General features: G+C 57.0%; 1 protein-coding gene across 2 annotated transcripts in view; it reads right to left on the bottom strand.

Moving 5' to 3' along the window:
* Positions 1 to 10521, bottom strand: part of KIF17 (kinesin family member 17) — a 41343-nt gene extending 30822 nt beyond the window's left edge. For both annotated transcript variants that reach the window (XM_012659257.1, XM_012659258.1), the window contains exons 1-4: positions 10219 to 10521; positions 4959 to 5105; positions 3867 to 3968; positions 992 to 1181 (exon numbers count right to left, since the gene is read on the bottom strand). In XM_012659257.1, coding sequence (XP_012514711.1) covers positions 992 to 1181; positions 3867 to 3968; positions 4959 to 5105; positions 10219 to 10449 — 670 coding nt within the window. In that variant the 5' untranslated portion in view covers positions 10450 to 10521. The remainder of the gene's footprint in view (positions 1 to 991; positions 1182 to 3866; positions 3969 to 4958; positions 5106 to 10218) is intronic.
* Positions 10522 to 13761: the final 3240 nt, after the last annotated feature.

Below are 13761 nucleotides of genomic sequence, written 5' to 3'. Positions count from 1 at the left end.
GAAAGCTCTTTGCAGAACGTACCGGGAGCCTCAACCACGTTGGCACCCTCAGTTCCAGGGGTCCCTTGTAGGGAACCTAATCTGAAGACATGACTGTCACAGCAGGAAAGCCTCGTGCATGAAGATGTTCAGCACGGCATGGTTTACAGCACTGAAACGCTGGAACAACTGTGACCCTTGCCGAGCACCGGTGAGGATGTGGCATGAGCAAAGGCACTACACCTGGTCACGAAGACACGGGGATGACAACATGGAAAACACTTAGTGACAGCAAGACAAACTCGGAGGCAGCTGCAGTGTAGTGGAGAAAACCCAGATATCAGGGAAACCTGGGTTCGAATCCCAGCTCTACCACTTAGCGGTTATGGGGCCTTGACCAAGCAAATCACCTCACCTCTCAGAGCCTCAGTTTCCTCGTCTGTAAAATGAGAATCACAATGCCTGTCTCTAGACTGTTGTGGGATTTAAGTGGAATGAAGCGGCGTAAAGCGCTCAGCACAGCATTGGCCTATAGATGGTCCAAAATAAACCCGGTTTCTTTCCTTCTTCGTCTCTTTCTCAGGTGACTGAATGTTGCAGAGAAAGAGGAGAATCCCAAAGGTCTGAGTGATACACACCCTGGGGGCAGACACCCAGCTCTGACACTTGCTAGTTGTGTGAACTCGATTTCCTCATCTGTAAAATGGGGATGGTCTTAGTACCTATCTCCTGGCGTTGCTGGGAGGAGTAAATGAGACAACGCATGGAAACCGCCTGGCGCAGCAAGTGCTTGCTGTTGGCTACATGAGCGTCGCCCTTGTTACTGTTTATCCCTGACACATGGGTCTGGGCACGGGGAGGACCCTCTCCTGTTCCCTCCGGCAGTGAGAGCAGCTCTTCCCAGTTTGCAGTGGGGCTCTTGAGGCTCCACGAGTGAAGTGTCCTGGCTAGCAGGACCGGAACCCGGCTCGGGGTGTCCGGCGCCCCCGCCACCCCCGGGGGCCCCGCATACCCACGGCGTAGATCTCGATGCTGATGGTGAAGATGGAGTGGGAGCGCGAGGAGTCCTTGTTCATCAGCGTGTAGCCGACCGAGCGGTTCTTCCAGCCCATCTCCATGACGTGCTCGCACTGGGCCACGCTGTGCACCGTGTGCATGGACAGCCCCCTCACGTACACGCCCTTCTCCGGGTGCTCCTTCAGCTGCGGGCAGGAGGACCAGTCAGCGGCGGGGCCTCCCGCCTCCAAGGGGTGGGGCTGCGGGTGCCCAAAGACCCCGAGAAAGGGGCCCAACCCAGACCACCCCGCCCTCCTGCAGTGCAGGCTGGCACCTCTAACACCCTGTGACAGGGAGGGGTTCGTCCCTGATGGAGCCAGCCTCAAACCTACCCTTGCCTCCTACTTGTTGTGGGACCTGAGGCCAGTGACTTAGCCTGAGCCTCAGTTTCCACATCTGTAAGCTGGGTATGAGATACCCATCCCATAGGGATATGGCGAGAATTCAGTAAAATAAGGCACATAACAGTGTTTAGCATGGTGCCTGACACACGACAAGCGCCCCACAAATGCCAGCTGCTGTCGTGTCATTGTTGCTAGTACTGTTAGTATTATTACAACGGTGGTTTTCAGTCTGGGAGCTCTGGATCCCTGGGGCTGACCCTGTGGTCACCCAAGGGCCCTCGGTACTGTGTCCCTCGCCCTGTTGATATGTCCCTGACCGCCTCTCTGCCGTCACTCCAGGGCAACAGGATTGTTCCTGACCCTTGACCATGGCAGGTGAACGGCCATTTGCTGCCCAGAGCTCCCGCAGCGGGAGAGTGAATTAATTCATTTGACGGCTCCCTGCCGGCTCCCCAGGCAGCCAAGTTGGCTGTTGCTGACACAGAGCTGTGAAACGCAATGCCTTCAAGTGTGAGAGGAAATAAAACCACAGAATGCATTAGGACAAAAGGCGCTTGTCTGCCAAGTGGCTCAGCTGCTCAGAGCCACCGAAGGCTCAGGTGCTTTGCTCCAGGCAGGGCAGCGTCAGGGATGCCAGGTGGGGTTGGCCCTGCTGTGGGGGCGGGGACAGGCCCAGGCTAAAGTGCGAAGTGGAGACACAGCCAGACCTAGCCGAAGCCCTGGGCTTCATGAACGGGTGAGGGACTGAGGCACAGAAAGGGTTAGTGACTTGCTGAAGGTCACACAGCTATTACTGGGGTTCCAGGCGATGGAAGGCTCCAGAGGCAGGGCACAGAGAGAGGCTGGGGCACCCTGCAGTAATGGAAGCTTGAAGTGACAGAGGAGGTGGCTGTGAGGATGGAGCCCCAAGGACAGATGCAGGAGCCCTGCCTGCTTGGGTCACTGCCACCCCCAGAGTCCCACCTGGCACACCTGGCCCAGGTGAATGAATGGAGCTCTCGGGCTGGAAACCTAATTCTGTCACTTGCTAGGTGAGGAAGTCAACTTGCCTCTCTAGGTCTCAATTTCCTCTTCTGTAAAATGGGGATAAAAAATCCCATTTCTGCAAGACTATTATGAGGATTAAGAGAACGGATCTAAAAAGCAGTTCTGCAGGTACCTATCCGGGGGTCAGGGAGCCAGGTCACAAAGAGGACAAGGACGCTGTCAGGGTGCAGCAACCTCAGGAGACAGCCCTCCCCAGGGGGTCTCCCACCGCTCTGCTTTCAGGCCCAGAAGTTTCTCCCCCACCTGGTGATGCCCCCAGGGGTTCTTCCCCCACACACTCCCGACCCCGCCCCAGTCCCCACAACCGGGGAGGCGCTGAGTGACAGCCCCAGCTGCGTGACTTCGTGACTGCTTATCTTGGCTGTGGAGACCAGAGCCCGGTCACCATGGCAACCAGCTGGGATGTTGCAGGGATGGAGAGGGGCGCACAGGCAGGCACGTGTCCATGGCCGCCATGGGGAGGGAGGCCCTGGACGCTCTGCCTGGACATGGGGTGGGGAGAACCCGAGACACTGGGCTGGGTTCCGCGATGGTGGTTTGTAGTGGCTGCAGGGGGCGTAACTCTGCTTCCCCAAATCTCTTGCTGGCCTTAGCTGATTTAATAAGCTCTAATTATAACCGTTATCAGGCTCTGTGCTAAGCACAAGTTAAGAGCTTGTGCTGCGGAGCTTGGCTCCCTGGGTTCAAATCCTATGTCCACTCCTTACTGTGTGCCCACTGGCTGGTCTTACTTAGGCATGTCAAGCCTCAGTTTCCTTATCTGTTACAAAGGATAAGAAAGGCACCCCCTCCTAAGGCTGCTTGGACGTTTGCACAAAAGCCAAATGAGCATTGTCCACAAGGGAGCATATCAAAAGCCAGGTGCCCCATGGAGGCGTTTTGCAAAGCATACATGTCACCGTGGCCCTTGAGGCAGCCTGGTTCACCGGGCCTGTGGCTGCCAACCTCAGCCCCTCTGGGGTGGGTAACTGAGGGCAGTGAGGAAGAGGAGGAGAGCGCTCTGTTGCCCCAGGGCAGGTTAGCAGAAGTTCTGCAAGGGGGCAGGGGATCTAACCCCACAGGCTGGCTTTTTGGGGCTGACGCGTGGGAGCAGCACTCTACGCCTGCCTCCCCTCCCCCCCCACCCTCGTCTCCATGCCTGGCTGAGCTGTGACTCAGCTGCACCAGGAGAGAGAAGACAGTAGAAAGACTGTCTTCCCCTAGGTGGGCAGCCGTAGGGTCCTGCATAAAAAGGGCAAAGCAGCCAGGTGTGGTGGCGTGCCTATAGACCCAGGTACTCAGAAGGCTGAGGCGGGAGGATCACCTGAGCCCAAGAATTCAAGACCAGCCTGGACAACATAGCAAGACCCTGTTTACCAAAAAAAAAAAAAAAGTCCCCAGCGCCACCTGATGCCAACCTCCCCCCACCACCCTACCTGTCCACACTGGGTCTGCACCCACCTCCAGCTTGTGCTTGGTGTCAGCTCCCAGCAGGTCACGGACATCTTCGTTGTAGATCTCCAGGTAGGAGGCCCGGACCAGGAACTTGGTGTTCTCTGCACACTGCAAGAGCACACAGAAAGAACTGCGGCACCTGACCACCAAGCCCACCTGCCACCAGGTCTGTCCCTGGGACCTGAGCCCTCTGCAGCTAGGACATCTTGGGAGGAGAGAGGACGTCAGGGTGAGAGGAGTCCCCAGCCCCTCCTATCCTGTCTGCCCTCCTGGCAAGCTCTCCCCGACTCTCCAGCTTGGTGGAGGCCTCTCCAAGTCGCATGATTCTCACACTGCTCTTTTTTTTGTCTAATGCTCTGTCTACAGCCTCATGGGAAAGGAAACAGAAGCCTCCCCATCATTCAGGAAGAAAAGCCAAGGCCACAGGTAAGGCCTGGACCTAGCGCTGGCTCTAGGCTGGTCCCTAGAGCTCTCCCAGCCCGCACATGCTCGCAGGGGCCAACACCATGAGTGCTCTGCCGCTGACCAGGGCCGCAGTCCCCACTCTGCCATTGTGCAGGGACAGGACTCTACATGCTGCCATGAATGGTCACCAGGACTATTCCCACCTGCAGCCTGGACACTGTTATGGATTCAGAACCCAGTCTTGACCCAGCCCATACGGGCTCCAAGGCTCAACCTCACTATCTCGAAAATGGGGACATACGGTACCACCTGGGTCAGTCTGGGGATCCAGGGAGGTCACTGCGCAAAGGGCTTCCCACAAGGCTTGGTCTCCAGCAATTGCTCAATAAAAATGGAAGCCACAATGGTTCTAACCACTTCCTGGTCCAGAGCTCAGGGTGCTCATATGCACAAGAAACACTAAATGAAATGTTAAAATCCAAAAATGGCAGGAAAAAAACATGGAACTGGTAGAGAGAATTTTCTCAGTTTTGTTTTTCTCCCACCACCTTTTCAGAAACCAGAACCCTCTCTGTCGGTTTGTGCTGAATCAAGCTGGACTCTGACTCTGTCCCATATCCACGCCACAGGTCATACGTGCTCTGGGGACCATTTGTGGCTTCACCCTGCCCCTGCCCTCCACAAGGCCCGTACCTGGACGCTCTCAAAAACGTGCTCGAAAGCCCTGGGGATGATGCCTCTCTGGGAAGGGGGCTCCGGCAGGCCCTGCATGGTGAAGGACTTCCCGCTGCCCGTCTGGCCGTAGGCAAAGATGGTGCCATTGTAGCCCTCAGTGACGCCCTGCACGGGAGGAAGCCAGAAGCCCGGTGCTCAGTGGCCAAGGCTGGGGGCCAGGCCTCTGAACTCTCAGGGTCTCACAGAGATGAATAAGCCGCAGCTCTGTCCTCAAGGAGTTCACCGTCTGCAGGGGCAGGAGACTGTCCCCGTGGGGAGGTTAGAGTCTGTGCCGGGGAGCCTGGCCCCGAGTTCACATCCCGCCTCCGCCCGTTACTGACTGTGCCCGTCAGTGGCCCTACTTAGGCACACTGAGCCTCAGCGTCCTCATACATAATAAAGGAAAAGCACGGCCCCTCCCACAAAGGCTGCTGCGAGGTTGACGTGAGGATTATGTCATGCGCTAGCACGTGACGTGCCGGCATACGTCACGAGGCGCTCCCTCAATGTCTGCCTGGCATGTGCCTCCTCCCGGTGATGGAGGAGCACGGGATGCCCCAGCCCGGGCGCTGCGCAAGGAGCGGGGAGCACGGAAGAACCAGGCTAAGCCTCTGGGCAGCAAAGACGGGGAAGAATGGGGGGAGCTGAAAGGGTGACTTGGATTTTGACAGGTGACAGGAAGAGGAAGGCATTCCAGGCGGAGGGGACAGCTTGAGCAAAGCTGCAGAGGTGAGACAACGGGGAGAGCAGGTGGAGCTGGGGCCGGAAAGAAGAGCGCACCGGGCCGCATTTCTAAAGTCATCCTAATTGCTGATGCGTTTATTCACCAACAGGCGCCGACTGTCTGCCCTGCTGGACACTGTGCTCTGGGGGCAGAGCAGTGCACAAGGCAAACACAGTCCCTGCCCTCGCAAACTCATGAGGCCACAAAATCTGGAACTTAGTATGGGGGTGAGGGGGATCCTGTGTCAGCACTGGGCCCAGAGAACTGCCCCCAGGCCCCAGCACCCACGTGGCATCCACGTGGCATCCACGCCGCATCCCACTGCAGAGACCCATGCTGTGGACATGCCCAGGAACTGCTGGTGAGGGAAGGCCAAAAGTCCCCATCCACAGCCCCCCGAAAGGATAGGACCTCACTTTTACGGGCAGAAGTGTCCAAAACGGAGACAGACACTGGCAGAAAGACCACCTGACCAGGAGCCCGAGGCTGGGCTTTCAACCCCACGTGAGGGGACAGGAGGGGGCGTAGGAAGCCCCGGGAACAATGTGGAGCAGATCCGGGAGTCTCAGTGTCACCCAAGCACGGGGAAGGGATTCTACGTGAAATAAACACAGTGGCACCGCACAGCTGCACCGTCCGCCGGGGCGCCACCAGCTTCGCCAGAAATGTGCCTGCCCCGTGCCACTGAGGAATCGAATTTATTTCATTTTAATTAATTTAAATTTAAAAACTGGAGCAGTATATTTCTCCACTAAACATGACTTTACTTTTCGTGTTTCATTTTATTTATTATTTTTTAGAGACAGGGTCTCGCTCTGTCACCCAGGCTGGAGTACAGTGGCATTATCATAGCTCATGGCAGCCTCAAACTCCTGGGCCTAAGCGATCCTCCTGTCTCAGCCTCCCTAGTAGCTGGACTGCAGGCATGCGCCACCATGCCCAGCTAATTTTTGTATTTTTTGTAGAGATGGGTCTCTCTATGTTGCTCAGTCTGGTCTCAAACTCCTGGGCTCAAGCAATCCTCCTGCCTCAGCCTCCCAAAGTTCTGGGATTACAAGCATGAGCCACTGTGTTTCATTTTAATTGTCGAAACTTTGGCATCCAAACTGAGATGTGCTATCAGTGTAAAATACATACCAGATTTCAAAGACTTCATATGAAGAAAGAATGTAAAACATCTCACTAATAGTTATTATATACTGATACTAATACGTATTATTATATTTTTTGAAATGATAGTATTTTGGATCTATTGGGTGAAATGAAATATATTATTACAATTAGTTTTACCAGTTTCCTTTGACTTCTTAAGACATGGTGGATAGAAAAACTGAAGTTCCATTTGTGGCTCACATCATATTTGCGTTGGAAAGCGACGCTCTAGAGCTGCGCCATCCAATATGGCAGCCACCAGCCACATGTGGTTATTTAAATTTAACTCAAATTCAGTTCCTCAGTAGCACTAACCCCATGTCAAGTGCCCATGTGCCACCTAATTGGACAGTGCAGGTACAGAACATTTCCATTGTCACCGGAAATTCTATAGGACAGCGCTGCTCTGGAGTTAAGTAGAAGATACTTTTACAAGCATTTCTAAAGCAAAACAAAGATTTCAAAAAAAATCCCCTGTCACTTAAGGCCTCCAGATGCCCAGGGAACAAGCACACACATGGAGCAGGTCCTAAATGTCCACCACTCTGTACCTCTACCCCGGGCTCTGCCATGCCCACCTGTACTAGTATTTCCTGGACAGTTTCATGAAGTCAACTGTTAATGGACTCCTTTTAACTTGGTGTCATCCTCATCCATGACATCACGCTACAGGTTGGATGTGCTAATGGGTTTTTGGACTTCACATCAAAATAGACACATAACTATTGAAATTAAAATAAAAAACATCTGTTCTAAATTGTCACATGTCCCCTTTCTGCTCCCTCCCAAATACCCCATCCAGGGACATCCTACTTCTCTGGCTTCTACTGCACGGCGATCTCTGGAATCCAGCCCTGCTCCCCAGCCTAGACTGGGGGCTGTGTCGCCAGAGCCTCTGAGGCCACAGGTGTGAAGGGGCAGGAGGAGAGACAGCACAGCCACTGGCTGAGGAGAGCCCCCAGACCGGGCACAGGCCAGGGACGGGGTGAGGAGCTTGGGGGTCTGGAGTGGAAGCAGCCAGAAGAGCTGAAACGGGCACCCAGTGACAAGAGAAGACCGTGAGCGGAGATATGAGGGGTGGAGAAGCAAAGGGCAAGGACAGAAAGAGCAGTCAGAAGGGCTCGGGCTTTGAGCAGCAGGACCTGAAGGAATGTTCTGGGCAGGAGGCTCCCTGGAGGTTGTTCTGGGGCCCCAAGCCACCAGCCAGAAAGCCCTGGGGGCCGGGTCGCAGCCCAGCAGGGCGGACGCCAACGCCTGGCGCTGCGGTGCAGCTGCTCCCTGCTCAGACTGGCCTGCGCGTCTCGTGCTGCTCCTTCAGTGGGGACAGCAGGCTGGAGCACGGGAACTGGGCACTGGAATCAGAACTGTCCCTGACTTGCCCCGTGACTCTCCAGGCCTCTGTTTCCCCATCAGGAGTGACAACTCCAGCTCTTCTTGTGAAGATCAAATGCTACCTGCTGGTCCCTACCTGGAGGGCCCTTTCTTCTACCTTCTTGCCTGACCACCTCCTCTCATCCTTCAGGTCTCAGCTGAGACCTCACCTCTTCCAGGAAGTCCTCCCCGCCCTCCCCTGCATTCCTCCAGGCCCAGGCTTGCTGGCCTTCCCCAGCCTGCCACAGTTCTCCTCCCACTCACCGCCCCGGATCTGACAATCGGCTTAGCTAACAATTATTGTAGCTTCTACCTGCCCAGGAGCTTGCCACGGGCAGAGGCGTCTCTCCTTTACTGCAGCGCGCCCACTCTGGGATGGTGCCTGGTGCGGCGCCGCTGTTCAGTTACTTACAATAGTAGCTGAATGAATGAACGTGTCATGTGAGTTTGAGGCTCTGTGCATTGTCCGGAGGCAGGTGTCTGACAGAGAATCCCAAATAAGAGCGGACGTCAGGAGACGATGGGGAGCGGGAGGGGAGATTTCACAGGGTCGTCTCTGTGTCCTTAGTGTCCCTCTCTCTGGGCTGGGGCTTTCTGGGACCCTGACAAAGGAGGCTTTCTCGGGGGATTACTCCCAGGATGGGGAGGGACCAAGACCTGACCCCATGAACAAGGCTGAAGGCCCTGGAGGCAGCAAGGCCACGGAGGGACCCCCGGCAGGAGGGAGCAGAGGGGCTCAGCAGGGCCCAGGCGCAGAGCCAGGGCAGGGCGCTGCGAGCATCGGGGAGGCCACCTAGCGTCTTCTGGGGCCCAGAAACAAAGGTGGAACGAGCTGCTCTGGGAAGAGTGAGCTCCCGTCAGTGGAGACTTGCGACTGAGGGAGAACATCCAAGGACCTGATGGGGCAGAGGGGCCGGATCAGATGACCCTTCAGGTCCCTTCCAGGCTGGAGTTGAGGCCAGCATTGGGACAACCTGGCTACCCCCAGAGGCTAGGACTATCTCCTGGGGAGAGCTGTCCCTCGTTTCCTGGGCATCACCCCTGGTCAGGTCCTGGCCATTGGGGAGCATTTCCCAAACTGTTCCTTTTCTTCATAGAACAATCCAGATGTGCTGAACAGTAGTGGGAGATGATGGCAGAAAGGAACGCCCTTGGCCAGCAGACAGGAGGTGTAGTTCCAGCCCACCTCTGCCAGAAACTCACTGTGGGGAGTTTGGGCAAGTGTCCTCCCTCTGGGCCTCAGTCTCCCTGCCTGTTATGAAGCTGCCTCATGTGAGCAAGAGCCCTCTAAAGTGAGAAACTGTTGTCGCCTCCCTGTTCCTCCAACGCTGAGAAGGAAGAAGGTGAGTTAGGCCAAAGAGAAAGAGCTTCCATTCCTCCAAGACAGGGGCCAAGCCAGAGGGCCTCTCTCTCTCTGCAGAAGGAGGGGACCCATGAGGCCTTTCCTCCCCACGGAGTCGGCTTGTACCAGCCAGCGCCTCTCGGGAAGCCCAAGGGAGGATGAGGGTGAGCTGGGGGGAAGGCTTCTGAGTGCAGGGCTGAGGGGGGTGGGGGGCAAGCAGAGGCCACAGGTGAGGCCAGGAAGGAGGAGGGAGCCGGGCCAGCTGGGGCCCTGGAGAGGGCAGGAGGCTGCTGGGGAAGTGGCTGAAGCTTTCAGAGTCCTGAACGTCTAGAGTGAGGGTGGAGGGCGAGTGGCCTGGGGGATGGAGCTCTTGTAGGGAAAGATCTGGAAGGATGGCGCGGGGCGTGAGGACCAGCTCTGGGGCTGGGGGCAGTGGAGACGCGGACCCGACCCTGTAGGCAGGGTCCAGCTGTCTCCTGCCTGGACTGAAGTCTTCAGACCAACCTGTCGCTGTGCTGTCCACCTGCGCCCCCCAAAGGGCCTTCCCGCCGGGCTTGAGTACAGCGCTGACCCTTCAGGACCCTCAGGACCCTTGGGTGGCCCCCAGCCCTGCCCTGCCAGTCTCGAAGGCGGCCGGGGGGCGCCCTCACCTCCACCAGCGGGTAGGCGATCTCGTTGTAGATCTGCTCGGTGAAGTGGTCCATGTGGTAAGCGCCGTCGAAAGTGAACTGCTTGGGGGGCTCGTCGGCGGCGCCCGGGTTCTGGATGAAGCATTGGCCGCGCGCGCAGTCCACGGTCACCACGGGCTGGCAGTGCAGCTCCCGCTCCCGCTGGTTCATGGGCCGGCAGCGCACCACCACCTTCACCGACTCGGAGGCCATAGCGCCGCGGCCGGGCCCCCGCGCGCCGGGACAGACGGCTGCCCCACCAGACTACCGCCCCGCGGGGGACCCCTGGCCGCCCGTGCCAAGGGGCGGAGCCAGCGCGGCCGCGGGGGCGGGGCCTCGTGGCGGGGGCGGGGCTGCGGCGGGGGGAGGGGCCTCCGCCGGGGGCGCCCCGACGGGAGGACGGCGGCCGCGGGGCAGTCGCAGGACCCAAGCGGGGGCCGCCGTCGCCCCCCGCGCCCGGGCTCGCCCGTCCCTGAGACCCAGCCCGGGCGGGGAAGTGGGGGATCCGCGCTGCAGGCGCCGCAGCAGGACCCGAGTCCCGGAGCTGCCCCAGCCGCCGGCCGGCAAGCACGTCTCCGCGGCGTTCGCGGTTGCTGGGCAACGCCCGCGGCGTCACAGAGCGCGGCCCCGGCGAACGACGCGCGTCCTGGAGTCCGAGGGCCCCCGGATGGAGGCCGGCGCGCGCGGCTGCCTGCGGGGACCACCAGCGCCCGCTCTGCTGCGTGCCGGGCGCTTTCGCCTCCGCACAGCCCTGGTTCAGAGGGGTTAAGCAATTTGCTCGAGGTTGCCCAGCTAAGATGGGAGCCCAGGCTTGACTCTACCCCGGGGCTAGAGAGATCCAAGAGGGGAGGCTTCACAAAGGGGTTAGAGACCTATTGAGAAAAGCGAAAATGGCCTCGCTATCCTTTATGCACAGCCCTGTACTGACTCAGGAGAAGGCTGCCCAGAACCCACAGCCCTGGACAGGGCAAGCGTCCTCTGATGCCACCCTCGTTTCTGCTAAGACTGAAGATTTTAAAACAAACAGAAACTTTAGGAGCCAAGTCTTTTGGCTGGAGCTGGCATGGCACATGCTTGTAGCACCAGCTACTCAGGAGGCTGAGGCCGGAGGATCACTTGAACCGAGTTCTAGTCCACCCTGGGCAATACAGCAAGATCTCTTCACTTAAAAAAAAAAAACAAAAAGTTTTTTGGCTGGAGAGGCCACCCAAGCCAGAAGAGGGGCTCTGTCACTCACACCTCTGGGCTTCCCCCTTGCACAAAAACACAGTATTGGCTATGTGCCAGGTACTGCAACAGATGCTGAGGAGACATCCCTCCTGAAGCCCATAGTCTAGCAGGGGAGACTGACATTGGAAACAAACATCCTACAAACAAAATCCCATAAAAAGTTTACAAACTAAAGAAATCAGTTCCGTGGAACATCTGAAAAGAGAACCTCACTCGGCCTAGGGGGTCAGGGCAGGCATCCTCAGACTGACTGGAGCTGAAATATGATGGTTGAAGAGTTAGCGTGAAGGGAGGGGAGGAGTACAGGGAAACCTGTCTGGGCCGTGCAAAGGTCCTGTGGCATGTTGCAGGAGCAGAGAGCAAGCCCAAGTTGCCGGAGCAGGACTGGAGTATTTTTCCTACAGGAAATAGCCACTGACGTTCACTGCAGAAAAGGAAGCAACATGGCTTGATTAAATCTACCTAGCTCATCGTTTGGGACATTCTGAACCCTTGAGGACAGGACCTCCGTCTGGGTCACCGTTCAGCACCAGCTTAAGGTATGTTTGGCAACCAAAACAAAGCAGGTGAACTTGCCAAAGATTGTGCTGTGCCTTTCAAAGGAAAGAAAAGTCTGTACCAGACAATCCAAAGAAATGCATTTTATTTGTTTCAGGTCCACACAGTAAGGAGAGCTGGGCCACCAAGGTGGTACATTGGGACAAAGAGAAAACTGTGGCCTCTAATTAGACATTAAGGAGTCTGCAAACATGGGCCAAAACCTTGCCCTGTTTGTAACACATGATCAATAAATGCTCTCTGAAGGAAGTTACAGTGCTTGGGGAAGACTGTTCCCTTCGGTGTGAACGTTCCCGATGCCTTATCCACAGACAATTCACACAAAACCCTTCCCGCACAGAGGTGAGCCTTGGCCCAAGTCTGGGCCAATTACCAGGTCTCCTTAAATGCACATGTCTGGTGCTGTAATCCCAGTCATAGGATGTCACTAAACCCCTCTCCTTGCCAGGGGAATGAGGCTGGGGCCTTCCAGTAGAGACCGGGGCTTTGCTCAGGGAAGGGATGGGTTCCAATAGAGATGCCCGCACAACAGAGTACCAGCTTCCCACTCACATTATCAAACCAGTGCTGGGTTTCCAGTGAAAAGAGCCCCTACAGGACAGCCTCCTCCTATCCCCTGCGACAGGACATCTTACTGACTTGTGAGAAAGTGAGAAGGTCGTGTGAGCCAATATCCTGTCCCAGCTGGGAGAAGGGAAGCTGGGAACCTGGGGCCTGAGCCCCGGGGTGTCTGCTTTGCCCTCCCGAGCTTGTCCCTTTCTTCCTGCTCTGTCCCACTCCAGATGGGGGAGAAGGCAGCCCTTAGACTCATGACCAGGCCTGTGCCTCAGGAAGAGAAGTTCTTCCACAATGAACTTGCTCTGTAACTTAATTCGGAAGATGCATATTTTTCTGTCGAGGTTACTTACAAAGGGGGACAGTCACTGGCAGGGCTACTGCCTGAGCCTAGAATCACTTCCATGGATCTCCCACTGCCGTGGAGGCCAAGCCCCTCTGGCAGAGCCAACATCAGCTCTGCCTTTGGATGGTTCTGCTCTGGTGAGGTGGCCCCTGACCGCAGTGGTCAGCACCATGTTAAGAAGGTTTCCCAAGGCAGCCACCAAATGTCCTGCGGTCTGCAGGAGAGTTGGGCAGGGCCCTGGTCACCTCACTAAGTCTGGGCTCACTGCTGGCCCCTCCCTGTCAACTGGCTAAAGGAAATGAGCCCAAGATGGGGGGTGTCTTGGTCATTCTTACAGGGTGCAGGGGAGGGGATGGGCCTGGGGCATCCCTTCTGAGCAAGCAGGAATCACAGTCCTGTGGTTCCTTCCTGAGCAGCACACTGGGACTCTTTACCCGGTCTGCTAGGCCATAGCCCTTTCCGCACACAGGTGTCCGCCTGTGCATGGGCTTTGGGTGGCACAGCTCTTTGTGCCTCATGCCCTTTCTGCCTTCCTAACCCCCCACTGCTCAGAGCTCAAGGTGAGACTCCACCCTCAGATGCATGTGAGAAACAGGCGGTGCTCTACCTGCCAGCCTGGCGTGGCTCAGCCCCAGCCTCCCCGCCCACAAGCTCCTCGGGGTCACCTCTGCTCTCTCACAGAGAGGTGGCTCACCCCCAGATCTTTGCCCAAAGTGAGAACTCAGCCCTGCCTCCCCAAGCCCTTCTCCGTCACTTTTCTGCTTTCCTCTGTCAGGAGCTCTCTGGAGACTCCCAGTCAGGGCCCCAAGGCCTGGCCCCCCTAGGAGAGAGGGCTG

The sequence above is a fragment of the Propithecus coquereli genome, unplaced genomic scaffold (genome assembly GCF_000956105.1).
Source record: "Propithecus coquereli isolate 6110/MARCELLA unplaced genomic scaffold, Pcoq_1.0 Scaffold600, whole genome shotgun sequence".
In the NCBI taxonomy this organism is placed as follows: domain Eukaryota; kingdom Metazoa; phylum Chordata; class Mammalia; order Primates; family Indriidae; genus Propithecus; species Propithecus coquereli.
Note: the sequence above shows the minus strand (reverse complement) of the source record. Positions and strands in the feature narration are given on the sequence as shown.